The 27,680-nt window shown below is 42.9% G+C and overlaps 1 protein-coding gene across 2 annotated transcripts in view; it reads right to left on the bottom strand.

Moving 5' to 3' along the window:
- Positions 1-27,680, bottom strand: part of LOC142187260 (uncharacterized) — a 248,897-nt gene that overhangs the window by 16,114 nt on the left and 205,103 nt on the right. For both annotated transcript variants that reach the window (XM_075261500.1, XM_075261499.1), the window contains exons 13-17: positions 19,258-19,341; positions 17,093-17,212; positions 7,702-7,787; positions 6,063-6,168; positions 4,788-4,910 (exon numbers count right to left, since the gene is read on the bottom strand). In XM_075261500.1, coding sequence (XP_075117601.1) covers positions 4,788-4,910; positions 6,063-6,168; positions 7,702-7,787; positions 17,093-17,212; positions 19,258-19,341 — 519 coding nt within the window. The remainder of the gene's footprint in view (positions 1-4,787; positions 4,911-6,062; positions 6,169-7,701; positions 7,788-17,092; positions 17,213-19,257; positions 19,342-27,680) is intronic.

The raw sequence follows: 27,680 nt of genomic DNA, 5'->3' as shown, positions 1-27,680 counted from the left end.
CAACATCTGCAAGGAGTTTGTATGTTCTCCCCGTGTTTGCGTGGATTTCCTCCCATTCTACAAAGACATACTGATAGGGAAAAATGTACATTGTTTTGGTCACAATTTTTCAAATATCAAATGTTTTTGTAAAAATGACAGTGAGTGAAAAATCTGAGAGAGGGGGAGCGGTCTTCTTGTCACAAAGTTTATATTTTAACTCTTTTCTAGCTAGACGGGAGTCCTGTGTTTGTTTAGGTGGATAAAAGACGAGTTTTGTTTACACATACAAATGGCCATAACATTTAATTTTTATGTTGAACCATTTTCCTTTTATATAACTGTATGAGGCAAGCTGTATTATTTTTATTACTAAGTTCACTAATTACCATAATTAATATTTCCAGTAAGTTCAGAATGTTTCCTAGAAATCTCAAGAAGTATCATCAAGGTTAGTGGTTAGGGGAAAATAAGGAGGGACAGGGTTTATGAACGAGAAAGAAACCAACCTAAGAACCAAGAAAGAAGAGAGGAGCCATGCTTATGTCCAGGAGGTGGACCATACCTAAGAACCAAGAAAGAAGAGAGGAGCCATGCTTATGTCCAGAAGGAGGACCATACTCAAAGGAGTGGTTCCCTGTTCTTCAACTACAAGAAGTACTTTTCCATTGGGCTGATGGCCATTGCTGATCGTTTTTTGGCTGTGGACATTGGGGCATAGGTTGAAGCAACTCCAGAATTTTCACAGAGTGTGACAAAAGACAGAGAATATACTCTGGAAAATTTGGATTGCCAGCACCAAAGCAGTTTCCTGGACTGATTGACCTCCTAAACAGTTTCTGGTTGTTGGCGATGAGGCCTTCCAGATCTGTAGAAACCTTCTGAAACCATACTCCAGCCATGAACTTAACTAAAACAAAAGAATCTACAACTATAGACTGTCAAGAACCAGGTGACTTGAGTGTTCATTTGGGATCTTCACTTCAAAATGGTATATTTTCAACACTGTAATCCAGCTGAAGCCAGAATCTGGTGAATTTTTTGCTGACAAAAACGAACCCCTGCCAGTTGACACCCAGGAACTGAGGTCTGCGTTACATGGTCTGGACTCATCTGGCCCAAAATGAAAGGTTGCTGTCAGCCACATAAGGGACAATTTTGCAGCATTTTTCTCTTTCCAATGCAAGTTCGGGTTTTTTTTGACACTTGACTGTCCAAAAAAAGAGAAAAAATGTGAGATAATGTGAGAGGAACTGTGCTAAGGACCATGATTTAAAGGCATACCATAATGGTGACCAGGAATTATTTATTTTAACAAATTATTAATCCAATTAAGACCAATTAAGTCACATCAGTTTATTATATCAAAATCCACTCTCCAAAAAATATATTTCTTTAACCATTCTCCGCACCCTTTATATAATTCTTCAAGTAGGAAAGTCTAAACCAATCATTTCTCCCTACCTCCCATGAATCCTAGTACTGGATTTTCTAACATGATTTTCTAACGCTGTACGATGCTTAAACGTCTCAATGTTTAAAGTCCTAGGCACTGAAAATGAGAGACTTTATTCCTCAGCATGCTGACTGCTCCATTTTTGATGCTTGTAACAGCCACAGCTTTTAAAGAAACCATAATAGCCACCTCTGCCTCTGCTTGTGTTTCGTACAAGGTTTCTTTACAGAGGAGGATCAGTGGCGTAACTAGGAATGACGGGGCCCCGTGGCGAACTTTTGACATGGGGCCCCCCCGACCAACACTGAAGACCTCGACCGACCCCCTCCTATGCATTCCTGCGCGCTCTATTATGCCACATAGTGGCCACCACACACAGTATTATGTCCCTTAGTGGCCCCTGCACACAGTATTATGTCCCTCAGTGGCCCCTCCACACAGTATTATTGCCCTCCACACAGTATTATCCCCCATAGTGTCACCTGCACACAGTATTATGTCCCATAGTGTCCCCTGCACACAGTATTATCCCCCATAGTGGCCCCTGCACACAGTATTATCCCCCATAGTGGCCCCTTCACACAGTATTATGTCCCTCAGTAGCCCCTACACACAGTATTATGCCTCATAGTGTCCCCTGCACACAGTATTATCCCCCATAGTGGCCCCTGAACACAGTATTATGTCCCACTGTGGACACCCATAAACAATTATCATACTCTGGGGTCTGGACCCATCCTGTGCTGCTAACTATCGACCCGTCTCTAACCTCCCCTTCATCTCTAAACTCTTGGAACGCCTGGTCTATTCTCGTTTAATCTGCTAACTCTCTGCTTGACCCCTTACAATCTGGTTTCCGCGTTCTGCACTCTACAGAAACGGCTCTCACAAAAGTCTCCAATGATCTCCTAATGGCTAAATACAATGGCGACTTCTCTCTTCTTATTCTTCTGGACCTCTCTGCAGCTTTTGACACTGTTGACCATCATCTCCTCCTCACTATGCTCCGCTCAGTTGGCCTCAAGGACACTGCGCTCTCCTGGTTCTCCTCTTATCTCTCAGACCGCACTTTCAGTGTATCATTTGCGGGCTCTGTTTCCTCCCCTCTTTCCCTTGCTGTGGGGGTTCCTCAGGGCTCGGTCCTAGGCCTCCTGCTCTTTTCTCTCTACACAGCCCCCATTGGATAAACCATCACCAGATTTGTTTCAGGTACCATCTTTATGCTGATGACACCCAATTATACACATCTTCCCGTGACATCACCCCTGCACTCATACAGAACACCAGCGACTGTCTCTCTGCTGTCTCTAATATCATGTCCTCACTCTATCTGAAACTAAATCTCTCCAAGATTGAACTACTACTGTTTCCACCATCTAATAGATCTGTCCCTGATATATCCATTGTAGTCTCAGGCTTTACTATAACTCCTAGGCAGCATGCCCGCTATCTCGGGGTCATGTTTGATGCAAACCTTTCCTTCACCCCTTATATTGAATCACTCGCACATTCATGTCACCTCCACCTCAAAAACATCTCCAGAATACGCCATTTCCTTACCAGAGATACACTAAAGACACTTATTGTCTCTCTGATTCATTCTCGCTTTGACTACTGTAACTCCTTACTAATCAGTCTTCCCCTCACTAAACTCCCCCCTCTACAATCTATTCTGAATGCAGCGGCCAGGCTCATCTATCAGGCTAGACGCTACAGCGATGCCTCTGGTCTGTGCCAGTCGCTACATTGGCTGCCTATTCATTATAGAATAAAATATAAAGTTATCACCCTCATCCACAAGTCTCTCCATAATGCTGCACCTCCCTACATTTCCTCCCTCATCTCTGTCTACCGCCTAACCCGTGTTCTCCGTTCACTCAATAACCTAACACTTACATCCTCTATTATCAGAACCTCCCACGCTCGTGTACAAGACTTCTCCCGAGCTGCACCACTTCTCTGGAATGCTCTACCCCGGACAATCAGATTAACTCCCAATTTCTACAGTTTCAAACGCAAACTAAAGACACATCTTATCAGACAGGCCTATCACAATTTCTAACGTAGACCCTTCCATACTATAATTAGAATCCCCAAAATTTAACCCTCCTCTGTCGCCGCTCCCACATTTCCCCACATATGATGCCATATCAGGATAACTTTATAGGTCCAAGCTCCATCCACATGTTAAAGGACACGACTAGTGACGGCTCATAAAGTTTTATGTTTGTGTAATGACAGTAACCTCTATTACAAAAGTGTCTGACCACTGTATAAGCAATGCTGCCCCTGCTACCTCTTGTGTCACCCCCAATACCTCATAGATTGTAAGCTCTTGCGAGCAGGGCCCTCAGTCCCAGTGTGTGAAATGACTTTCTTTTGTAATGTATCTTTCTGTCTGTATTTGAACCCTACAAATTGTACAGCGCTGCGGAATATGTTGGTGCTATATAAATAAAATTTATTATTATTATTTTCAAACCGGACGCAGGCCAGGGTCATGAGATGTCAGACGACTAGGCCGAAGCCTGCCCGGATTGTGCAGAGGTAAGTAACAGTGTTTTTTATGTTTCTTACCTCTCCCGGGCCACCAATCATTATACTCGGGGGTCTGAAAAGACCCCCAAGTATAATGATAGCATCGGTAGCATCTGTCACCGGGCCCCTAATGTCCCAGGCTCTGTGGCAGCTGCCTCTGCTACGGCGGTAGTTACATCACTGAGGAGGATATTGGAGGGAATCTTGGTGGTCAAGGTGCATGTCAATACTTTAACCAACTGAGGACGCCTCCCTTAACACTAATTTTTATAATTATTTGGGTGTTCAGCTAATAGGTTTGACTGTAGATATATAAATACTAGCATCTGCCGGCGACTTCGTCTGCGGGTTGGTGTTGGCGCTGAGCTGCTTATATTTAGCCAATTGCTGTTGTGGATGATCAGCTTGCTCCCGCTTCTCGGCTCTGCTACATCGCTGCATATGCGCAGCATACTCAGTTGTATGTATATCTCTGCATATGGAGAGCGTTCTCAGCTGTACTACAGCGCTGCCTAAGCTCTGCTACATCCTATCTGAGAATGGCTCAAGGACCTGTGATGACGTCATCACAGGTCCTTTAGTGTTGTTTGAACCTAAATTCCTTCACTGCGGTCGTGTAGTGAAGTCGTTTACCGGGATTAAAAGTAGCCTATGTTTTAATCGGGTTCCTATCTATGTATGTGGAAAATTTCATGCATCCATTTTTGCGTGATTGAGGAACAAACATCCACACTCACAAACATCCAAACCCACAAACTTTCACATTTATAATATTAGTAGGTTATTCAACGAAAGAGAGAGATTTGAGACTTACCTTATATGTGGGGTGATTGCCCGAAAAGTAGGGATTGAACACACCAAGTGTAGTGATGCTTCCTTCATGTAAATCCCACATTCCTAGTGATTCTTGTGCCATTTTAGCTAGAGTATGTGCTATCTGTTAAGGTTAATAAAATAATAGAACATGTTTTATACATTATAAATACACACATACCGTATAGTTTGCCTTTAGCCTTAAATTGATCACAATAAAGTTTTATCAGTCAAAAATAGAAAAATAATAACTCAGCCGTGAAGCTCGGTCCATGTTTGAGCCGAATTTACCGCCCCGAACAGTTTGCTGGGAGATGAACTTATAGTATAATAAGTATATATGATACTAGGAGTCCCTGCCTCCCACAGACATATTGTCCTATACTATAATTGGTAATGCACAGTATGTTGCTGGGAGGCAGAGTCTCCACCTGCTTGGAGTCCCTATTACAGCATATTGTTCAGTCCAATAAATCCAGCCAACATACAGACCGAGTTTCACAGATAAAACTCAGTTACATGAATGCAGGGTGAGGGTAAGGTCACACAGAGTAATTTGGTCAGGATTTTGAGGCCATAAAGACGGCTCCCATTGAAATCAATGGGAGCCACTCAGGTCTTTTTTTCCGGGAGCCGTTTCTTCCAGCTCCTGGAAAAAAGAAGCGAGGTGCGGATTCCGCCTGAAGACACACCTTCCTCCAGACTAGGCCCATTGATTGGGCCTAATCCGGAGCGGAGTGCATGGCTGGATGCTGATGCAGTTCACCGGCTTTTAGTTGCGGCTACCCGGCTTTTGGTCCGGAACCTGAGGCGGCCTCCATCTCAGGTTCCGGACCAAAAGACTTTTCGTCTGAACTTACCCTAAGTTTTCTTTCACTATGGCCAGACTATTATGTACCCACTTCTACTACAGTGTACTCTGTGTGTACACATTAGAAAATCATTAAAAATGTCACAGAAATAAAATGGGGACAATTTACTAAACTAAATACTACAAAATAGATGCAGTACTCACCAGAGCAACTCTGCCACTTCAAACAACTGATCTGTAGGGGTCCTGGGTGTTGGATTTCTACAGATCTAATATTAATGTCCTATCCTAAGGATTGATCATCAATATTTTAAACCTGAGAAAATCCTTTAAAAATTGAGTTAATGCTACATTTAGAGATTGAACTTGTTCCATATCTGGCAAAAATAGACAAACTGAAAAGTAAATGTAAGCCTTTGTTCTTCTATAGATATTCTTTTGAAATACCATATACATTACACTTACCTGTCCATCAAGTTTTCTTGAATAAACCAATTCCAGGTTGTTTTTCAGATTATATAAGTACTGATCATATTGACGAAAGACTGTGCTTTCCCGAATGGCTTTTGCTCTGAAATTAAAATAAAAAAATTTGTGTATGTATTAGGGTACGTCCACACAGGCTGGATACACTGTATTTTCTGCAGTTTAATTGCAGATAGAAAATCTGCAGTGTTTACAGTAGCAGAAAATGAATATCATTTTACCAAATCTGATTTACACTCTGTAGACAAAATTTGGAATTTGCAATGAAATTGACAATAAAACAGAAGAGGCGGTTAGCTATTTTAGAATGTAATCCAGATCTAGAGAATCCAGAGAATGACAAAAATGACTTTTGGTACATGAATTTACAAAAAATCGTAACTGGTGAGGAATTATGTCATGGTTGTAAGTATTCAGGTAGTGTAATGGTTGCACTAATCCAGTAACTCTACGAAATTCAAGTGTAGGGTTGAGCCGATCTTGAGATTTCAGGATCGATTTTGAAATCCGATTTCCGATCATTTTCCATTCAAACCCGATCTTGATCCTAATGCAAGTCAATGGGATTTTTTTTTTCTAAGATCGTTTTCAAAAGCTATAAAAAGTTACCAAAAAAATACATAGAATGCATAGAAAGAGCAAGGGAACACTTAAATGGCCATTTTTTAATCACTTTGTGAGGACGACGGGGCACTCGCCATATAATAAGCCATAGCTGAAGTTCAGGAGTAGATAGATACTATCTACTCTTCTGTTTCCTCCTTGCTATGCCGTATACTGGACTCTGCTACATCTTCATTACTGTACATTGTAGTAGTAGTAGATAGAGATGAGCGAGTACTATTCGAATCTGCCATTTCGAATAGCACGCTCCCATAGGAATGAATGGACACAGTCAGCATGCAGGGGGTTAAGCGGCCGGATGCCGGCACAGGCTGTGTGCTGGCTGCATCCATTCATTCCTATAGGAGCGTGCTATTCGATACGGCAGTTTCGAATAGTACTCGCTCATCTCTACTAGCTAACATTGTTAGCTTTTCCCACAACCCTTGGCCAGTAGCAAAGCATTGTGGGAAATAACCTGTGACCTCGATCCCACCTAAAAAGATCGGGATCGGAATTCCGATCGTGATCATGACTTTTACTTGATCGCCGATCGTAATCCGATATTTTCCGATTACTCAACCCTATTCAAGTGTGACCATTTAGCTCTGGCCTATTGATACTTATATATATTCTAATTCTGATTATACTATAGAATTTTAACAAACAAAACTTCACATTGCAATCTTCTCAATTTTCTAGCCCTCCAGTAGAAAGCCGAAGCAGAATTTTGGCTCTTCGCAGTGGCTTTTAGTTGTAGATTAGCCCCAGATGAATGGGACTGAACAGGCGAGTGTCTCATGCCGCAGGTTTTATGGCTGACCAAGCATGGAATCCACAGCAAGATTGAGCAGGACACTTACTTATTCAGTATCTTGCTTTGATCTCTGCCTCCCATTGAAAACAATAGGAGGCAATTTCTCAGGACACACTTTGCCGCTGATTTTGGGGAAGACTCCAACTGAAAATCAGCGCCAAATTCCCCTGTGTAAATATACTATAACACAATACTTACTCTCGAATTTTATGTAATTGAATGAGTGCTCTGGCGTGTTCTGCCAATAAGCCATTAGTCTCCTTTGTTGTCAGCGTGTCTTGCACCTGTGTAAAAAATTTAAAAAATTAAATAAAACTTAAAGCAGTTTAAATGAAAGATATTGAAACAGCCAAATACATGGTTATATGTCAGTTTATTTTTTTTTTTCTTAATTTTAATAAATTTAATAAAAATTTAATAAAACAAAATGTGGAGAGCTTCATTACCCAAAAAATGTTATTATAGCCTGTGTTCTCCTCAGACCCCAGAGTATGGTAAGTGAAGTTCCAGGGGAAGTGAGTAAATATTAACTCAATGCTAGTAATACTCACCTTACCTGCACTTCCTTGTGGCATCTCACAATCCCCCAATTTCTTATACGGGCCTCTTCCAACCTATGGTTGAAGTTACATGCCCTGAGGACACAATCAGGGCATGTGATTGGGTTTAAGTGTCTGTCAGGACTTGAACCCAGGGACTTTGGTGTCCTAAGCTGTAGCTTTTCCAACTGAGCTATTCAGACTCCTGGGCAGCTCCTGGGCAGCTCCTGTGCAGTTCTGAAGCCTAGTTCCAAGTGCCTCTAGTTTCAGTTCCTGCCTCTCTGGTTTGCTCCATGTTCCTTGATTGAACTTCCTATTTAAACCCAGCCTTGCACTTACTCTTTTGTGAGATTACTGTGCTCTTTGCCTGTAATCTAGAGAGTCTCTGCTGCTGATACTGATGATATCTTGTGCAATGACCCCTGGCTTCCTCCTGACTATGACCTCCCCTCCTTGATCTCTGATTTTGTTACTGTGTGACCTCCTGATACTGACTCGGCTTGATGACTACTCTCTCATCTGACCCCTTTGCACTGCAATATCTCCTGTTGCTGACTAGGACCATACAACTATGTTATATTGGACCACTGCCACCTCCAGGAAACTACCTACTATTGCATCTTCCTCTGCTTCTGGATTTCCATCAGCCTCTGCACTTGCTCAGACAATTTCCCCAAGTAAGTTGCCGTAAAAGACTCTGCACCTGACCCAGACTATTACAGTGTCAATACATTAACGCACTGCTTGTGATCACTGAAGCCCAATCACAGGAGTCATAGGTGACCCTGGGGTGTATGACAATAGCCACAGATCACTGCTAGATGCCGAAAGGATGCTGAGGTATAGAATTGTTTGGTATTATTAATCACCTCTCCTGGGCCTCCACTGTAGGTTCTGAATAGCCTTCAAAGTATAATAATAGAAGTTTGGCCTGAAACGAAACAGAGGGCCGAACCTCTCTCTCTCTATATATATATATATATATATATATATATATATATATATACATATATATATATATATATATATATATATATATATATATATATACAGTCCTATGAAAAAGTTTGGGCACCCCTATTAATCTTAATCATTTTTAGTTCTAAATATTTTGGTGTTTGCAACAGCCATTTCAGTTTGATATATCTAATAACTGATGGACACAGTAATATTTCAGGATTGAAATGAGGTTTATTGTACTAACAGAAAATGCGCAATATGCATTAAACCAAAATTTGACCGGTGCAAAAGTATGGACACCCTTATCATTTTATTGATTTGAATACTCCTAACTACTTTTTACTGACTTACTGAAGCACAAAATTGGTTTTGTAACCTCAGTGAGCTTTGAACTTCATAGCCAGGTGTATCCAATCATGAGAAAAGGTATTTAAGGTGGCCAATTGCAAGTTGTTCTACTATTTGAATCTCCTCTGAAGAGTGGCATCATGGGCTACTCAAAACAACTCTCAAATGATCTGAAAACAAAGATTGTTCAACATAGTTGTTCAGGGGAAGGATACAAAAAGCTGTCTCAGAGATTTAACCTGTCAGTTTCCACTGTGAGGAACATAGTAAGGAAATGGAAGACCACAGGGACAGTTCTTGTTAAGCCCAGAAGTGGCAGGCCAAGAAAAATATCAGAAAGGCAGAGAAGAAGAATGGTGAGAACAGTCAAGGACAATCCACAGACCACCTCCAAAGAGCTGCAGCATCATCTTGCTGCAGATGGTGTCACTGTGCATCGGTCAACTATACAGCGCACTTTGCACAAATAGAAGCTGTATGGGAGAGTGATGAGAAAGAAGCCGTTTCTGCACGTACGCCACAAATAGAGTTGCCTGAGGTATGAAAAAGCACATTTGGACAAGGCAGCTTCATTTTGGAAACAAAAATTGAGTTGTTTGGTTATAAAAAAAAGGCGTTATGCATGGCGTCCAAAAAGAAACAGCATTCCAAGAAAAACACATGCTACCCACTGTAAAATTTGGTGGAGGTTCCATCATGCTTTGGGGCTGTGTGGCCAATGCCGGCATCGGGAATCTTGTTAAAGTTGAGAGTCGCATGGATTCCACTCAGTATCAGCAGATTCTTGAGAATAATGTTCAAGAATCAGTGACGAAGTTGAAGTTACGCCGGGGATGGATATTTCAGCAAGACAATGATCCAAAACACCGCTCCAAATCCTCAGGCATTCATGCAGAGGAACAATTACAATGTTCTGGAATGGCCATCCCAGTCCCCAGACCTGAATATCATTGAACATCTGTGGGATGATTTGAAGCGGGCTGTCCATGCTCGGCGACCATCTAACTTAACTGAACTTGAATTGTTTGTCCAAAATACCTTTATCCAGGATCCAGGAACTGATTAAAAGCTACAGGAAGCGACTAGAGGCTGTTATCTTTGCAAAAGGAGGATCTACTAAATATTAATGTCACTTTTCTGTTGAGGTGCCCATACTTTTGCACCGGTCAAATTTTGGTTTAATGCATATTGCACATTTTCCGTTAGTACAATAAACCTCATTTCAATCCTGAAATATTACTGTGTCCATCAGTTATTAGATATATCAAACTGAAATGGCTGTTGCAAATACCAAAATATTTAGAACTAAAAATGATTAAGATTAATAGGGGTGCCCAAACTTTTTCATAGGACTGTATATATATATATATATATATATATATATATATATATATATATATATTTTTATATATATTTTTTTTGAGGTTTGCTCATCTCTAGTTATCAGTTGGAAGTGGAAAAAATGGCAGCACTCCAACATTTAGAAAAAGTTATCAGTTGGAAATAATTTTTTTAGTATGATGGAGCTAGCATAGCAGGAGGACAGGAGTAATGTCAAGACGCCTTGACATTACTCCTGTCCTCCTGCTATGCTAGCTCCATCATACTAGATCGCACCCACCCCGTGCTTTTGCCTGAAATTCTACCTCTACACCATATAGATCATTTCTGAGGAAGGTCTAAGGACCGAAACGTCAAATGAGATTGCAGATCTAGTTCATTATCAGCATTCTTTTGCAATGTGTCAATGGCGTTAGCAATTTTTGTATAAATAAAACACTATTCTTTTCACGAATCCAAATAGTGTGTGCAACAAATTTATTCCTTACAGTCGTGAGAAGTTATCCAAACTTAGACTTTGCACCAGGGTCCATGAGCCTTTATTTACAGTGTAAGAAATAATTATTTGGTCCCTTGCCAATTTTATCATTTTGCCCACTGACAGAGACATGAACAGTATAATTTTAAGGGTAGGTTAATTTTAAGAGTGAGAGATAGAATATCAAAAATAAAATCCAGAAAATCACATTGTATAAATGTTATGAATTTATTTGCATTTTGAAGAGACAAATAAGTATTTGATCTCTCTGGCAAACAAGACTTAATACTTGGTGACAAAACCCTTGTAGGCGCGCACAGCAGTCAGACGTTTTTGTAGTTGATGAGGTTTGCACACATGTCAGGATCGAATTTTGGTCCACTCCTCTGCAGACCATCTCTAAATCATTAAGATCTTGAGGCTGTTGCTGGGGAACTCAGAGCTTCAGCTTCCTCCATACATTTTCTATGGGATTAAGGTCTGGAGACTGGCTAGGCCACTCCATGATCTTAATGTGCTTCTTTTTGAGCCTACTTTGTTGCTTTGGCTGTATGTTTTGGGTCATTGTCCTGCTGGAAGACCAAGCCACGACCCATTTTTATGTCCTGGCGGAGGGAAGGAGGTTGTCACTCAGGATTTTACGGTACATGGCTCCATCCATTCTCCCATTGATGTGGTGAAGTAGTCCTGTGCCCTTGTTTAGGGTGTGATGTAGTAAACTGTCAGTAACTAACTTTGGTCAGTAGGTGGCAGCCAATTGATAAATGCTCATAGGGAATTAATGCAATTAATTCTTGAGAATGTAAATATTGTTCTAGGTTGCATTAGAGGTAAGTACTGGGACATTTTGGATTCCTACAAGCCTGGCAGTGTGCTGGGATTGCAGTTTCGATGCCTCGCACTGGAGATAGGAGACTGCATCATCACTTAGCTGAAAACAGGTAGTGGGCTTTGTGTGAAGGAGGGTCCTGTGCTGCAGCAGGAGGAGATGTGCTGTGCTGGACGGAGGCCTGAGCTGGGCTGAGCTACTGGAGAAGCGGACATGCTGGCTGTGGAGTCTGGACATCCCTGAAGCTCAGAAGGTAAAGGAGACCACATGAGAGAAAGGCCTCAAGGACTTGTAAGTACGGCTTTGCCACGTCTACATGTTCTGCGTGCTGATATATAAGGGACTCTGACATTGACACCTTATCATCCGAGAAATTGGCCTGCCTGTTAAGTGGAGAGCTGGAACAAAGGATATAACTGTACTCTTAGTGAAGACACCATTTTCCTACGGATTACAAATAGTATAGCGCAATACTTAGAGTGCACCCCAACGAGGGACCGATCCAGGAGAACCGTGTTCTTAAAGGACTTGTATCTGTCACCTGTTAAAGGGATTCTACTATTAAAACCTTTTTTTTTTGTGGATAAGACGTCGGAATAGCCTTTAGAAAGGCTATTCGTCTCTTACCTTTAGACATGGTCTCCGCTGTGCCGTTCCTTAGAAATACGGGTATTTACCGGTATGCAAATGAGTTCTCTCACAGCGATGGGGGCGGGCTCTAGCACTCAAACAGCGATGGGGCCATTCCCACCACTGCCAGAGAAGTGTCTCCAAGCGCCGCCCCCTTTTTGTTCGCAGCGTCATCTTCAATGTCTTCTTCCGGCGCAGGCTCGTAACTTCTAGGCCTCAGGCAGAGCAGACTGCGCAGGCGCACAGGTCACGGGAAAATGGCTGCTTACACAGTATTGTTAGCAGCCATTTTCCCGTGGCCTGTGTGCCAGTAATTACATCTAATGCAACCTAGAACAATATTTACATTCACAAGAATTAATTGCATTAATTCCCTATGAGCATTTATCGATTGGCTGCCACCTACTGACCAAAGTTAGTTACTGACAGTTTACTACATCACACCCTTACAAGGGCACAGGACTACTTCACCACATCAATGGGAGAATGGATAGAGCCATGTACTGTAAAATCAGTGGCGGATCCAGGGTTTGCGGGGCCCTGGGTAATTGACTTTGGCGGGGCCCTACGCGCAGCACACCGCAGCAAATTAGGCCCCGCCCACTTTTATGTTGACTCCGCCCATTATCATTCATTTTTCATGTGATTCCACACAGTATAATCCTCCTACAGTCACCCGTAAATTATATGTCCCCCCCTCCATCTCTCCCCATTTTCATATACACCCTTCATCTACCCCTAGTTTCATGTCCCCCCCCTCTATCTCTGTCCCCAGTTTCATGCCATTCTCCCCCTTTATCTGCCCACAGTTTCATGTCCCCCCGTCTCTGCCCCAGTGTCATGCCATTCTCCCCCCCTCTATCTCTGTCCCCAGTTTCATGCCATTCTCCCCCTTTATCTGCCCACAGTTTCATGTCCCCCCGTCTCTGCCCCAGTGTCATGCCGTTCTCCCCCCCTCTATCTGCCCCAGTGTCATGCCATTCTCCCTCCGTTCATCTGCCCCAGCGTCATACTGTTCTCACACACACTCACCTTCCCTCGTTCCCCCGCAGCTCTCTCCCTCATACACATATTGTAGGCGCGATGTGACATCATCACATCGTGACTACAAATGCCGGAGCTCAGCGTTAAAACAGGAGCTGAGCTGTGACACCTCCTGCTTTAAACGCCTATGTATTCAGCTCATCGGCGTCCGTAGGGGCTCCACCCACTTTTATGTTGATTCCACCCATTCTCATTCATTTATCATGTGCTCCCACACAGTATAATCCTCCTACAGTCACCCGTAAATTATATGCCCCCCTCCATCTCTCCCCCAGTTTCATATACACCCTTCATCTGCCCCCAGTTTCATGTCCCCCCCTCCATCCCTGTCCCCAGTTTCATCACGTTCTCCCCTTCATCTGCCCACAGTTTAATGTCCCCCGTCTCTGCCCCAGTGTCATGCCGTTCCCCCCTCCCCTTCATTTGCCCCCCAGTTTCATGGGCCCCCTTTATTATGTTCCACCTTAATATTTAATACAAAACAAACACTTACACTCACCTTCTATCACTCACCTTCCATCGTTCCCCCGACGCTCCTCTCTCCCACTCCAGTCACATACGCTATGCAGGAGCTGTGAGATCAGCTCCTGCTTAGCTGCGGCCTGGCTTGCGTGTGTAGGCGCGATGGGATGACGTCATCGCGCCTACACACGCAAGCCGGGCCGGAGCTTTAAAGCAGGAGCTGATCTCACAGCTCCTGCATCGCGTATGTATTCCAGCTCATCGGCGGACGGACGCCGATGAGCTGAAATCGTGACAGGCAAGTGCCGGGGAGTCCCCAGAGGCTCTGTGGGCCCCGGCACTTGCCCGACTGCCGAGCTGACCGGGACCATTTTGTTAGGGCCAGGCCGCGGGGCCCCGCTAAGCGCAGGGCCCCGGGCGGTTGCCCGGCTCGCCCGGCCCTGGATCCGCCCCTGCGTAAAATCCTGAGTGACAACCTCCTTCCCTCCGCCAGGACATTTAAAAATGGGTCGTGGCTTGGTCTTCCAGCAGGACAATGACCCAAAACATATTGCCAAAGCAACAAAGTAGGCTCAGAAAGAAGCACATTAAGGTCATGGAGTGGCCTAGCCATAGAAAATTTATGAAGGAAGCTGAAGCTCTGAGTTCCCAAGCAACAGCCTCAACATCGTAATGATTTAGAGATGGTCTGCAGAGGAGTGGAGCTCTGCTCTGCTGGACGTTACGAGCCTGCGCCGAAAGAAGACATTGAAGATGACGTGGCGGACGAAGAAAGAGGCAGCGCTGGAGACACTTCTCTGGCAGCGGTGGGGACGACCCCATCGCTGCAAGAGAACTCATTTGCATACCGGTAAAAAACGGTATTTCTAAGGAACGGCGCAGCGGAGACCACGTGTAAAGGTAAGAGACGAATAGGCTTTCTAAAGGCTAGTCCAACGTCTTATCCACAAAAAAAAAAAGGTTTTAATGGTAGAATCCCTTTAAGTAACTGTGGGAACTAGGGGTATAGGGTTAGTACTTTGTACTATATTATTTTGTATTTCTTCTCTGTTTATACCTTGTTACATATTTTCCCAGATTTCTCTTCATTGATTTATTCAGTAAACTTTTTCCTGGGAATTAAGACGCTGTGTGTGTCTGTGTGGCTTCGTGTACCTTCTGAACCTGTGGGCCCAGCCCTTGGTGAAACACCCTCCAAACATAAGGTTTCCCCCTCCATGCTGGGCAGTGGGGACGGTGTTCTCTTTGGGTCATTGGTAGTATTTCTCTTCCTACAAACACAGCAGGTTGAGTTAATGCCAAAGAGCTCAATTTTTGTCTCATCTGACCACAGCACCTTCTCCCAATCACTCTCAGAATTATTCAGATGGGTCAGATGAGACAAAAATTGAGCTCTTTGGCATTAACTCAACTTGCCGTGTTTGGAGGAAGAGAAAGGCTGCCTGTGACCCAATTCTAACATCTGTAACTTTTTTATATTTCCATGTATGAGGCATCATAAGATGTCTTTTTTTGCGTGTCACAATGTACTTTTTATTTCCATCATTTTTGAGAATGTTTTAATGGTTTGTTATGAGAGGCGAAACAGCAAAAAAAAAAAATGGTGGCTCTGCTCTTATGATTTTTTTCCTGTTATCATGCTCACTGAATTGGAATAGTTTAATTTTTTTTATAGGTTTGTATAGGTTTGTATAGGTTTTATAGGTTTATAGACTAGGTGTTTTCAAACACATGGATGCCTAATATATACATTATACACTGTTTATTTATTTTGTTATGTGATCTAGGGAAATACGGATGATTTAACCCTTTTCTGTCATCTGCTGTAACAGTACAGCGGATGCCGGGGGTCTTTAAAGATGGCAGCTGCTCTCTAGCAGCATGACCGCCATAGCCAAATCCGCCACAACATTACACCCGCATATGGCTTTGAGAACCTGAAAAATAAAAAATAAAAATTATGGGGTTTGGAAGGTGAAATGCAAAAATTAAAACTTTGCAAATGTCACTGGCAGGAGAGGGTTAAACTTTTTTTTTTTAATTTATTTTTTTTTTAAAGTTCACTAATAGAGTGCTTTACAATGCATTTTAAAAACCCTATACCAGTGGTTCTTAACCGGGGTTCAATCGAACCCTAGGCCATATGCACGGTTCATTTTGTGTACCAGTGAAAAAACATATACCTGTGTCTTGAATTTGGAAAAAAATCATATTTGATTTATTACTAAAGAAGGGTTCGGTGAATGTGCATGGTGCATGGTGGGTTCGGTACCTCAAACAAGGATAGGAACCACTGCCCTATACTTTACTTACAGGCTATAATAGAAATCTGTTAGTGATAGGCCTGGGAGGCTTCAAAACAGTCAATGCCCGCGATCAATGATTCCAATAGAGAATAAGTAGTAAATATTAAACAAGAAGAAGTCTAAAGTGTGCAAGGTGCATACACTGCAATTCTACCTGAGACCTCCTCTTGAAGGAATAGTAAGCCGAAAAATACCACCTTGTCAGCATGGATTTGGTAAAATGAAATAATTCTGCTTCTAAAATCTTTAGGGAACCTTCACACGGAGTATACGCTCCGCTCATTCAGAACATAAAAGTCGTTCAGTCGTTCAGAACGTAAAAGTCGTATTGGGTGCCGGCAATACGAGCGCTACCCATGGAAATCAATGGGAGGCTTTTTTCCCTATTGCTTTCTATGTGATACGTGCATACGCCGGCACCCATTCCAGTCAATGGGAGCTGGTTTTTATGCGCTCATTCTGAATGACTTTAACGTTCAGAATGAGCGGAGCGTAACTCCGTGTGAAGGCTCCCTTAAGTAAATTTTTCAACCTCCACAAATTTTGCCATGTAAAAATACTCAAATTATGCCATACATTTCAGTTTCAATGGGGTAAAGTTATTTTCTCAGACACAATTGATAACTGTAAGTAGTAACAGAGAAGAACTCACTCGCATAAAGTCCGTTTTCCTTGAGGAACAGATAAATGCATCAAGATGAGAGATCAATTTATTTATTCCAGTTTTTTTCAGAAAAGCATTATGTTCATGAATGACTTCATGTGGTGCCTCCTGTGGATAGACAAAGCAATGCAGGGAAAAATAACTTAGCTTTTATGCAAATGATATCACAAGTACCTCGAGGGCAATCCGAGGTGGTATTAGACCATCAGATCAACAGCAAAAGGGTTCCGACCAACGAGAAACGCATTGTTCACTCATTTGCATCAGTATTAATAAGCAGACCAATGCTGCGAGTGTTCCTCCCCTATTTAGCTGCAATGCTTTGACTACATAGGGCAATGTGCTGCTTAACATGCTTAAGGCTACATGCACCCGTGGTGCAAAACTGCCATGAAAATCAACCTTTTACACAGCCATTTTGAATCCAAAGGGCGCCTTTTTCATGGATCCCTCATACATTTCAGTGTATTGAGGGATTTGTGAATATGGAACAATAACATGCACTACTTTTTGATTAAAAACACCATTGACATGCAATGAATTTAATGCAGACGTGCGATGGATGTGTCTAATGGAGACTCCAACGCATATGTGAACTTAGCTTTACGTGCGATTCACCTGAGTGAAACCATAGAACTTGCAGAATAACAAAGCTGTCAATCCTCCAGGTTTGCCCATGACAGATAAAGTACTGTTGTAGCTTTTATTTTTAGACTCTCTTAAAACAGGTTTATTGCCACAGTATGTTGTACCAACATTTATGAACGGTAAAAAGACAAAAATCTGCACTTATTGTCTGTGTGGTATGTAAAATATTCAAAAGCATTTTAAGAAATCAACTACAAGAGTATATACCATGTTTCCCCAAAAATAAGACACCCCCCCTTCACCTCCTGGACCACCTACAACCGGCAGTCATGCCAGCGCTCCAGCCGCTGCATAAGACATCCCCCGAAAATAAGACGGGTCATATAAGACACTGTCTTATTTAAGGGGAAACAGGGTATCAGCAAAACAATTCAGACCTGATAACCAGCATGGATTCCTGGAAATACAGGATGTGTAAAATAACATGCTTGGTTTCTATGAGGTGGTAAATGCACATCATGTTAGTCATCATGACTAGAAATGGGCAAACTTTTCAAATTTAGCTTCATGTAGGGGCCACACGGTGGCTCAGTGGTTAGCACTGCAGCCTTGCAGCGCTGGGTCCTGGTGTTCAAATCCTGCCAAGGGCAAAATACCATCTGCAAGGAGTTTGTATGTTCTCCCGTGTTTGCATGGATTTCCATCCCATATTCCAAAAAGACATACTGATAGGGGTAGAAAATGTACATTGTGAGCTCTATGTGGGGTTCACAATCTACATTAAAAAAAATAAAATAAAAAATTAGTTTCATGTTCGAGTTCTGCGGATTGGGTCCCTGACTCGTTGCATGTAGAACAAGTTTGGTACAAACCACATATTAAATTGGCTTAAGGCTAAAGGCCCCAAATAGCAAGCTGATACCAAAAAGAGCTACGGGAAAAACCACATTGCATTTTTTACCACAATGCTTTTCACAGAAAGTCCATAGAGTTTTCCTCTGCAGACTTCTTGTTCTTATTACACCTATATGGAAGATGGCAACGTTTCCACTGCAGATTTTTTTTTCTGCAATGTGTGGATGGGATTAGCCAGAAACCTATCCGTTTTGTAGGTACTGTGCTACATGGGGCCTTGGCCTCAAACATAATGTACGAACCTATCTAACCTATTTAACAACTATCCACACATAAATGCCAGTCACAGTGGGTCTGATTGCTGGAACCCTAATCAATCAGTACAACTAGGGTTCACAAGTTCCCTATGTGAACGGAACGGTGGTGTGTGCAGGTGTGTCTTGTACTCTAGGTGGGTGTAGTTCAGTGGTTTCTAGCAGACTCCATGCTTCAGCCAGAGAGTTACTTCCTATTCTACTGTTACCGTAGTTAGCCTTAGGGAGGGTTCACACGGTGTAACGTGGCGCGTGATGTGGCACGTAGACACCGCGTGAGCTTTTGCGGGCCGTTCACGCTCCCATTGATTTCAATGGGAGCGGGGATCGTATGCGCCGCGCTATTTTGCGGCCGTGATTTTGCGGTGAGATGCAATAGGATTGGAACGTCTTTACCTTTTGAGCGTGGATGGATGTGTGAAGAACTGGCAGTATATAAGAAGTAAATATTGCAGATTCCATGTTTCGTGGCAGCGATCTCTAGATGAAGCACAACATTTTGTAAAATTAGTTCTGGAACATCAGAAGCAAAATAAACGGAAAAGCATACGGATCAGCTCAACCTCTGATAATAAACAAAGTTCCATAATAGTACAAACAAAGATCAAAAAAGACAACTTATGTTATTTAACCCTTTCACTGCCAATCACGTAGCTCTACGTCCTCCCAGGGTGTCACTTGCATAGCCGAGGACATAGAGGTACGTGCTTAAATTCTGATGCCCATATCTCAGGAATCGTTTGGCCTATGAAGATAATTTTAGATTCATTTTAAAGATGAGAATCTCATCTTTAAAATGACACCAAGATCTTCATGTTAACCCTTACTGTGCCAAAGCGATTCATTGTTGAAAACGCTATTGGGGATTTAGATCTCATTGAAGATCTCAATTCCCGACAGCGTTTTTAACAGCAATTCGCTAAAAATCTGTAAGGGCTATTATGAAGATCTTGGTGTCATTTTAAATATGAGATTCTCATCTTTAAAATGAATCTAAAATTATCTTCATAGGCCAAACAAGTCCTGAGATACAGGACTTTAAAGTGCCCCCCCCCTCCTGTCTCGGGAAGTATTAGTGAAACAGGAAGGGGAGAAGGACTTGCAGCTGCAGCAGCTTGCACGGAGACACAGACAGAGAAGCTTTTTCTCTAATCTTTGTGGACAACCTCTATGTGACCCTAGGAGGAGGGGGGAGGAGGGATTTAGTCCCTATTTCCCCCCTCCTGTCAATCAGATAGCATACTGATTTGCTGTCTGTTTGTCACATACAGGTATAATATAATTCCCCCTGAGCTTTACTAGTGCGGTAATCTTATGTTATACCTCCTGAACACAACCAGGAAGGTTATTGGCGCTGAGACCCAGACATTTACTATTGTCCAGGTCGCAGCGCCAAAAAAAAAGTCGCACCAAACACTTACACAACACATACAAAGTCATGAATAAAGTTTACATTTCACCCAATCCCTGTCCATATCTGAGCTTTCTAGAGTAAAATATGCCTCAAGCGATATCCGTTACATGCTAAAATAATAGTAAAAACTATTATCACTAGAGATGAATGTATAGTTTGCTAAAATTTTTATAGGGGGATGGAAAATAATATTTTTATGTAAAGTCCTATTTAATTTGCATGCACAAAATGGAATGGCGCATTTCTGAGATTTTGGCGTTTCTTTAACACCCGCCCCTGTAAATATATACATGTGTGGTATGTATGAACTCCTCACATATTGCAGTTTTATGGACAGTACATTATGTTTGCAGAAAGGGATTGCTTGAGCCGCACTTTAGTGGCAAATTTGAATTTTTGTGCAATTTTTGCTTGCAATCTCTGTTTGCCGCAACATTGCATGAAGGTGGTTGTATATATGAACTATTAAATTGTGTTTTTATATACGGTATGCTGTGTAATCTGAAAAAAGTTAGATTTTGGTATCACAGTCACAGTTTGGTAGGTGCAGTATAGCTTTATAACATATTAGTGAATAACAGCAAAATCCTGCCTATCTTCTGTATTAGGGTTTTTGGGAGTCCGAGCTCTTGTTGTAGTTGATGTTTGCGGTACATATAGTATATATACACATTGTATACACCTTAACTATTTTAGATGTATTTTGTATATGAATCTGAGATTGAACATGAGTTTTAGGTGCAAATATGTGTTTTAGTGCATTTTAAAAAAAAAATGTTTTGTGTTTGTCACTAAGTTGCATGTAGGTGGCTGTGGCTATTGATGACCCATTGAGATATATTGTCTACTTTCAAAAAATATATAGGGTTTAGGGGTTCACTTACTTTTCATGGTGTGTAATCCCTAGATTTTATAGGATGATACTTTTTTAGCATTTCCAGCTTCAAAGCAGATTTTTGTTCCTTCCAGTTCTAGCAATTTTCTGAAGACATGTGCATGCGGGTGCAGGCCATAGTGATATGAATGAACTCTGCACATGTTGAATTCTTATTTTTAGGAGGTTTGGTGCATATAATTTATTGTTTGGTTTCCACTTTTAACAGCTAATATAAATTAATTTGCTTTTTTTCATAAAACATTCACTTTAAATCAAAATTGCATGAAGGTGCCTGTTCGTATACAGTACCAAGTTGCATTGAGACAATGCTGCAGGTGTCTACTTTAAGAAAATATATAGGTATGGGGGGGTTGGATGCTTTTTTAATGTTGCAATTTAGCTTCGATTTATCCATCTTAAAACTGTGAAAATTGCTCTGGCTACTGGAGGTGCAAAATTTCCAGAGACCCTTGGCAGCGAAAAGGTTAAGAAAAATACCTCTTTCTCCACTTATCAAGCTGCTTTACTTCTCCTTCCACTTTCTTAAAAGGGTATTCCTATCTTATTTATATATTTATATTTATTAGAATCATATCTTTCTTACTTTGTTGCTTGTCTTGGCTTATTTTTTGTGTCAAAGACATCTTTTTATTGCTTATATTTCAAAATATATTTAATATTTTAAGATAAATGATTTTATGAATTTATATGGTTTTCCAAAATGGTACCATATGTACCCCAAATGGAAACATTTGTGGGGGAGGCTTGTATAGTAACATTTTTTAAAGATGAGAATGAATGGTTTGTGATCACACATCACTGCGAACTGGGGACCAAACAGGTATGGATAAAAATTGACGGCATTCCCATACATCAACAGTTTCTCTATGTTGTGAATGCTGTTCTGCCTCTGTTAGTTTCTTACTGACTGACACTGGGTTCACACTAGCGCCCGGAGTCCGTTCTCAGGTTTCCGTCTTCTGCATGCAGAAGACAGAAACCTGTCATGCAGAGTCTGGCCGTGAGCGTCGGTGAGCGTTTTATGCTCTCCGCGGCGAAACCATTTTTTTTTTAAACCGGACACCGAGTACTGCATGTCCGACTCTGTGTCTGTTTAAAAAAAAAACGGTTCCGCCGCGGAGCGCACAAAACGCTCACCGGCGCTCAAGGTCGGACACCTTTCAAACCCATTCAAATAAATGGGTTTGAAAGAGTCCTGCAGCTTTCCGTCTCCTGCTCTGTTTTGTGCAGGAAACGGAAACCTGCAAAACTGACTCCCAGGCGCAGATGTGAACGAGCCCTTAGGAGATAGTAGAGATACTTTCAGTTTTAGACACCTCACTTAAAATTGTACCAAGGGCTACTGGACTGGAATCATCTACAAGGTCTGTAGACTTCAAAAGGTCAAAATGGGCCATGACTACATCACGTCAGGCTGGACTTCAGTGTGTTAAATGCTGATTGATGTTCACTAACCCATGACCAATAGTGGACTGATCAGGTATGAAACATCCTAAGTATGAGAACTGTCCAAGAAAATTTAAAATATCTGACACATTTTGGGGCTAAAAAAAAAATAAAAAAATTATATCCTGCCATTTTGATGGCTTTAGGGTAAGGCCCCACGGGATGATTCACAGCGCTAAAGCGCTGCAGGATCAACTGTGGCAGGAACACTTTGTGGTTCTTCCTGCAGTGCTTTGAACAGAAAGTTCACAGGGTTTTCCTCTGCGGACTTTCTGTTACCATTATACAGTCCTATGAAAAAGTTTGGGCACCCCTATTAATCTTAATCATTTTTAGTTCTAAATATTTTGGTGTTTGCAACAGCCATTTCAGTTTGATCTATCTAATAACTGATGGACACAGTAATATTTCAGGATTGAAATGAGGTTTATTGTACTAACAGAAAATGTGCAATATGCATTAAACCAAAATTTGACCGGTGCAAAAGTATGGGCACCTCAACAGAAAAGTGACATTAATATTTAGTAGATCCTCCTTTTGCAAAGATAACAGCCTCTAGTCGCTTCCTGTAGCTTTTAATCAGTTCCTGGATCCTGGATAAAGGTATTTTGGACAAACAATTCAAGTTCAGTTAAGTTAGATGGTCGCCGAGCATGGACAGCCCGCTTCAAATCATCCCACAGATGTTCAATGATATTCAGGTCTGGGGACTGGGATGGCCATTCCAGAACATTGTAATTGTTCCTCTGCATGAATGCCTGAGGATTTGGAGCGGTGTTTTGGATCATTGTCTTGCTGAAATATCCATCCCCGGCGTAACTTCAACTTCGTCACTGATTCTTGAACATTATTCTCAAGAATCTGCTGATACTGAGTGGAATCCATGCGACCCTCAACTTGAACAAGATTCCCGATGCCGGCATTGGCCACACAGCCCCAAAGCATGATGGAACCTCCACCAAATTTTACAGTGGGTAGCATGTGTTTTTCTTGGAATGCTGTTTCTTTTTGGACGCCATGCATAACGCCTTTTTTTATAACCAAACAACTCAATTTTTGTTTCCAAAATGAAGCTGCCTTGTCCAAATGTGCTTTTTCATACCTCAGGCAACTCTATTTGTGGCGTACGTGCAGAAACGGCTTCTTTCTCATCACTCTCCCATACAGCTTCTATTTGTGCAAAGTGCGCTGTATTGTTGACCGATGCACAGTGACACCATCTGCAGCAAGATGATGCTGCAGCTCTTTGGAGGTGGTCTGTGGATTGTCCTTGACTGTTCTCACCATTCTCCTTCTCTGCCTTTCTGATATTTTTCTTGGCCTGCCACTTCTGAGCTTAACAAGAACTGTCCCTGTGGTCTTCCATTTCCTTACTATGTTCCTCACAGTGGAAACTGACAGGTTAAATCTCTGAGACAACTTTTTGTATCCTTCCCCTGAACAACTATGTTGAACAATCTTTGTTTTCAGATCATTTGAGAGTTGTTTTGAGTAGCCCATGATGCCACTCTTCAGAGGAGATTCAAATAGGAGATCAACTTGCAATTGGCCACCTTAAATACCTTTTCTTATGATTGGATACATCTGGCTATGAAGTTCAAAGCTCACTGAGGTTACAAAACCAATTTTGTGCTTCAGTAAGTCAGTAAAAAGTAGTTAGGGGAATTCAAATCAATAAAATGATAAGGGTGCCCATACTTTTGCACCGGTCAAATTTTGGTTTAATGCATATTGCACATTTTCTGTTAGTACAATAAACCTCATTTCAATCCTGAAATATTACTGTGTCCATCAGTTATTAGATATATCAAACTGAAATGGCTGTTGCAAACACCAAAATATTTAGAACAAAAAATGATTAAGATTAGAGATGAGCGAACACTAAAATGTTCGAGGTTCGAAATTCGATTCGAACAGCCGCTCAATGTTCGTGTGTTCGAACGGGTTTCGAACCCCATTATAGTCTATGGGGAACAGATACTCGTTAAGGGGGAAACCCAAATCCGTGTCTGGAGGGTCACCAAGTCCACTAAGACAACCCAGGAAATGATGCCAACACCTCTGGAATGACACTGGGACAGCAGGGGAAGCATGTCTGGGGGCATCTAACACACCAAAGACCCTCTATTACCCCAACATCACAGCCTAACAACTACACACTTTACACACTCAATACCACCTCTCTGACAGTAGGAAAACACCTTGAAACATGTGTATTTGGCACTTGCAGTGAGGAGAGCTTGTCACCAGCAGTGAATTTGGCCCTTGTAGTAAGTTGAGGTTGGCACCAACATTTGTTTTGAAAATCAGGGTGGATTGAGCCTCTAACCAGCAGAGTTTGGGCAAATTCATGGTGGAGGGAACCTCTAAAAACCCCAGTTTGGACCAATTCATGGTGGAGGGAGCCTCTAAAAACCCCAGTTTGGACCAATTCATGGTGGAGGGAGCCTCTAAAAACCCCAGTTTGGACCAATTCATGATGGAGGGAGCCTCTAAACAGCCCAGTTTGGGCAAATTCATGGTGGAGGGAGCCTCTAAAAACCCCCAGTTTGGACCAATTCATGGTGGAGGGAGCCTCTAAAAACCCCAGTTTGGACCAATTCATGGTGGAGGGAGCCTCTAAAAACCCCAGTTTGGACGAATTCATGGTGGAGGGAGCCTCTAAAAACCCCAGTTTGGACCAATTCATGGTGGAGGGAGCCTCTAAACAGCCCAGTTTGGGCAAATTCATGGTGGAGGGAGCCTCTAAAAACGCCCAGTTTGGACCAGTTCATGGTGGAGGGAGCCTCTAAAAACCCCAGTTTGGACCAATTCATGGTGGAGGGAGCCTCTAAACAGCCCAGTTTGGGCAAATTCATGGTGGAGGGAGCCTCTAAACAGCCCAGTTTGGGCAAATTCATGGTGGAGGGAGCCTCTAAAAACCCCCAGTTTGGACCAATTCATGGTGGAGGGAGCCTCTAAAAACCCCAGTTTGGACCAATTCATGGTGGAGGGAGCCTCTAAACAGCCCAGTTTGGGCAAATTCATGGTGGAGGGAGCCTCTAAACAGCCCAGTTTGGGCAAATTCATGGTGGAGGGAGCCTCTAAAAACCCCAGTTTGGACCAATTCATGGTGGAGGGAGCCTCTAAAAACCCCAGTTTGGACCAATTCATGGTGGAGGGAGCCTCTAAACAGCCCAGTTTGGACCAATTCATGGTGGAGGGAGCCTCTAAAAACCCCAGTTTGGACCAATTCATGGTGGAGGGAGCCTCTAAACAGCCCAGTTTGGACCAATTCATGGTGGAGGGAGCCTCTAAAAACCCCAGTTTGGACCAATTCATGGTGGAGGGAGCCTCTAAAAACCCCAGTTTGGACCAATTCATGGTGGAGGGAGCCTCTAAACAGCCCAGTTTGGGCAAATTCATGGTGGAGGGAGCCTCTAAACAGCCCAGTTTGGGCAAATTCATGGTGGAGGGAGCCTCTAAAAACCCCAGTTTGGACCAATTCATGGTGGAGGGAGCCTCTAAAAACCCCAGTTTGGACCAATTCATGGTGGAGGGAGCCTCTAAAAACCCCAGTTTGGACCAATTCATGATGGAGGGAGCCTCTAAACAGCCCAGTTTGGACCAATTCATGGTGGAGAGAGCCTCTAAAAACCCCAGTTTGGACCAATTCATGGTGGAGGGAGCCTCTAAACAGGCCAGTTTGGGCAAATTCATGGTGGAGGGAGCCTCTAAACAGGCCAGTTTGGGCAAATTCATGGTGGAGGGAGCCTCTAACCAGCCCAGTTTGGACCAATTCATGGTGGAGGGAGCCTCTAAAAACCCCAGTTTGGACCAATTCATGGTGGAGGGAGCCTCTAAACAGCCCAGTTTGGACCAATTCATGGTGGAGGGAGCCTCTAAAAACCCCAGTTTGGACCAATTCATGGTGGAGGGAGCCGCTAAACAGCCCAGTTTGGACCAATTCATGGTGGAGGGAGCCTCTAACCAGCAGAGTTGGTGGAAATCAGGGTGGAGGGAGCCTCTAACCAGCAGAGTTGTGGGAAAGCAGGGTGGAGGGAGCCTCTAACCAGCAGAGTTGGGGGAAATCAGGGTGGAGGGAGCCTAGTATTAGCAGAATTGTGCAACGCTTATGGTGGATGAGTATGAGGATGCGGAGGAATTGGAGAGGTTGAGTACAGACATGGAGTTTCATGTTGGGGTGCTTTACACAGGTGGGCCCAAAAATGAAGGCTCTATCCAGTGGTGGTTCATTTTTATCAAAGTGAGCCGGTCGGCACTCTCAGCTGACAGACGGGTGCGCTTGTCAGTGATGATGCCACCGGCTGCACTGAACACCCTCTCAGATAGGACGCTGGCGGCAGGACAGGACAGCACCTCCAAGGCATATAGGGCAAGTTCAAGCCACAGGTCCAACTTCGACACCCAATACGTGTAGGGCGCAGAGGGGTCGGAGAGGACAGGGCTGTGGTCGGAAAGGTATTCCCGCAACATGCGCCTATACTTCTCACGCCTGGTGACACTAGGACCCTCCGTGGCGGCACTTTGGCGAGGGGGTGCCATCAAGGTGTCCCAGACCTTAGACAGTGTGCCCCTCGTTTGTGTGGACCGGTGAGAACTTGGTTGCCTACTGGAGGAACTGCCCTCCCTGCCGCCAACGTCACATGCTGGAAACATCTCCATCATATTCTGCACCAATTGCCTGTGGCAAGCATTGATGCGATTGGCCCTCCCCTCTACCGGAATAAAAGACGAGATGTTGTTTTTATACCGGGGGTCAAGGATAGCAAAGATCCAGTACTGGTTGTCCTCCATGATTTTGACAATACGCTTGTCGGTTGTAAAGCACCCCAACATGAACTCAGCCATGTCTGCCACAGTGTTAGTTGGCATGACTCCTCTGGCCCCACCGGAAAGTTCAATCTCCATTTCCTCCTAATCCTCCATGTCTACCCATCCGCGCTGCAACAATGGGACGATTCGAAGTTGCCCGGAAGCCTCCTGTATCACCATCACATCATCGGACAACTCTTCTTCCTCCTCCTCCTCCTCCTCCTCCTCCTCCATTAAACGCAGTGA

The sequence above is a fragment of the Leptodactylus fuscus genome, chromosome 1 (assembly GCF_031893055.1).
Source record: "Leptodactylus fuscus isolate aLepFus1 chromosome 1, aLepFus1.hap2, whole genome shotgun sequence".
NCBI classification, from domain to species: Eukaryota; Metazoa; Chordata; class Amphibia; order Anura; family Leptodactylidae; genus Leptodactylus; species Leptodactylus fuscus.
This window is presented reverse-complemented; position numbering and strand designations above follow the sequence as displayed.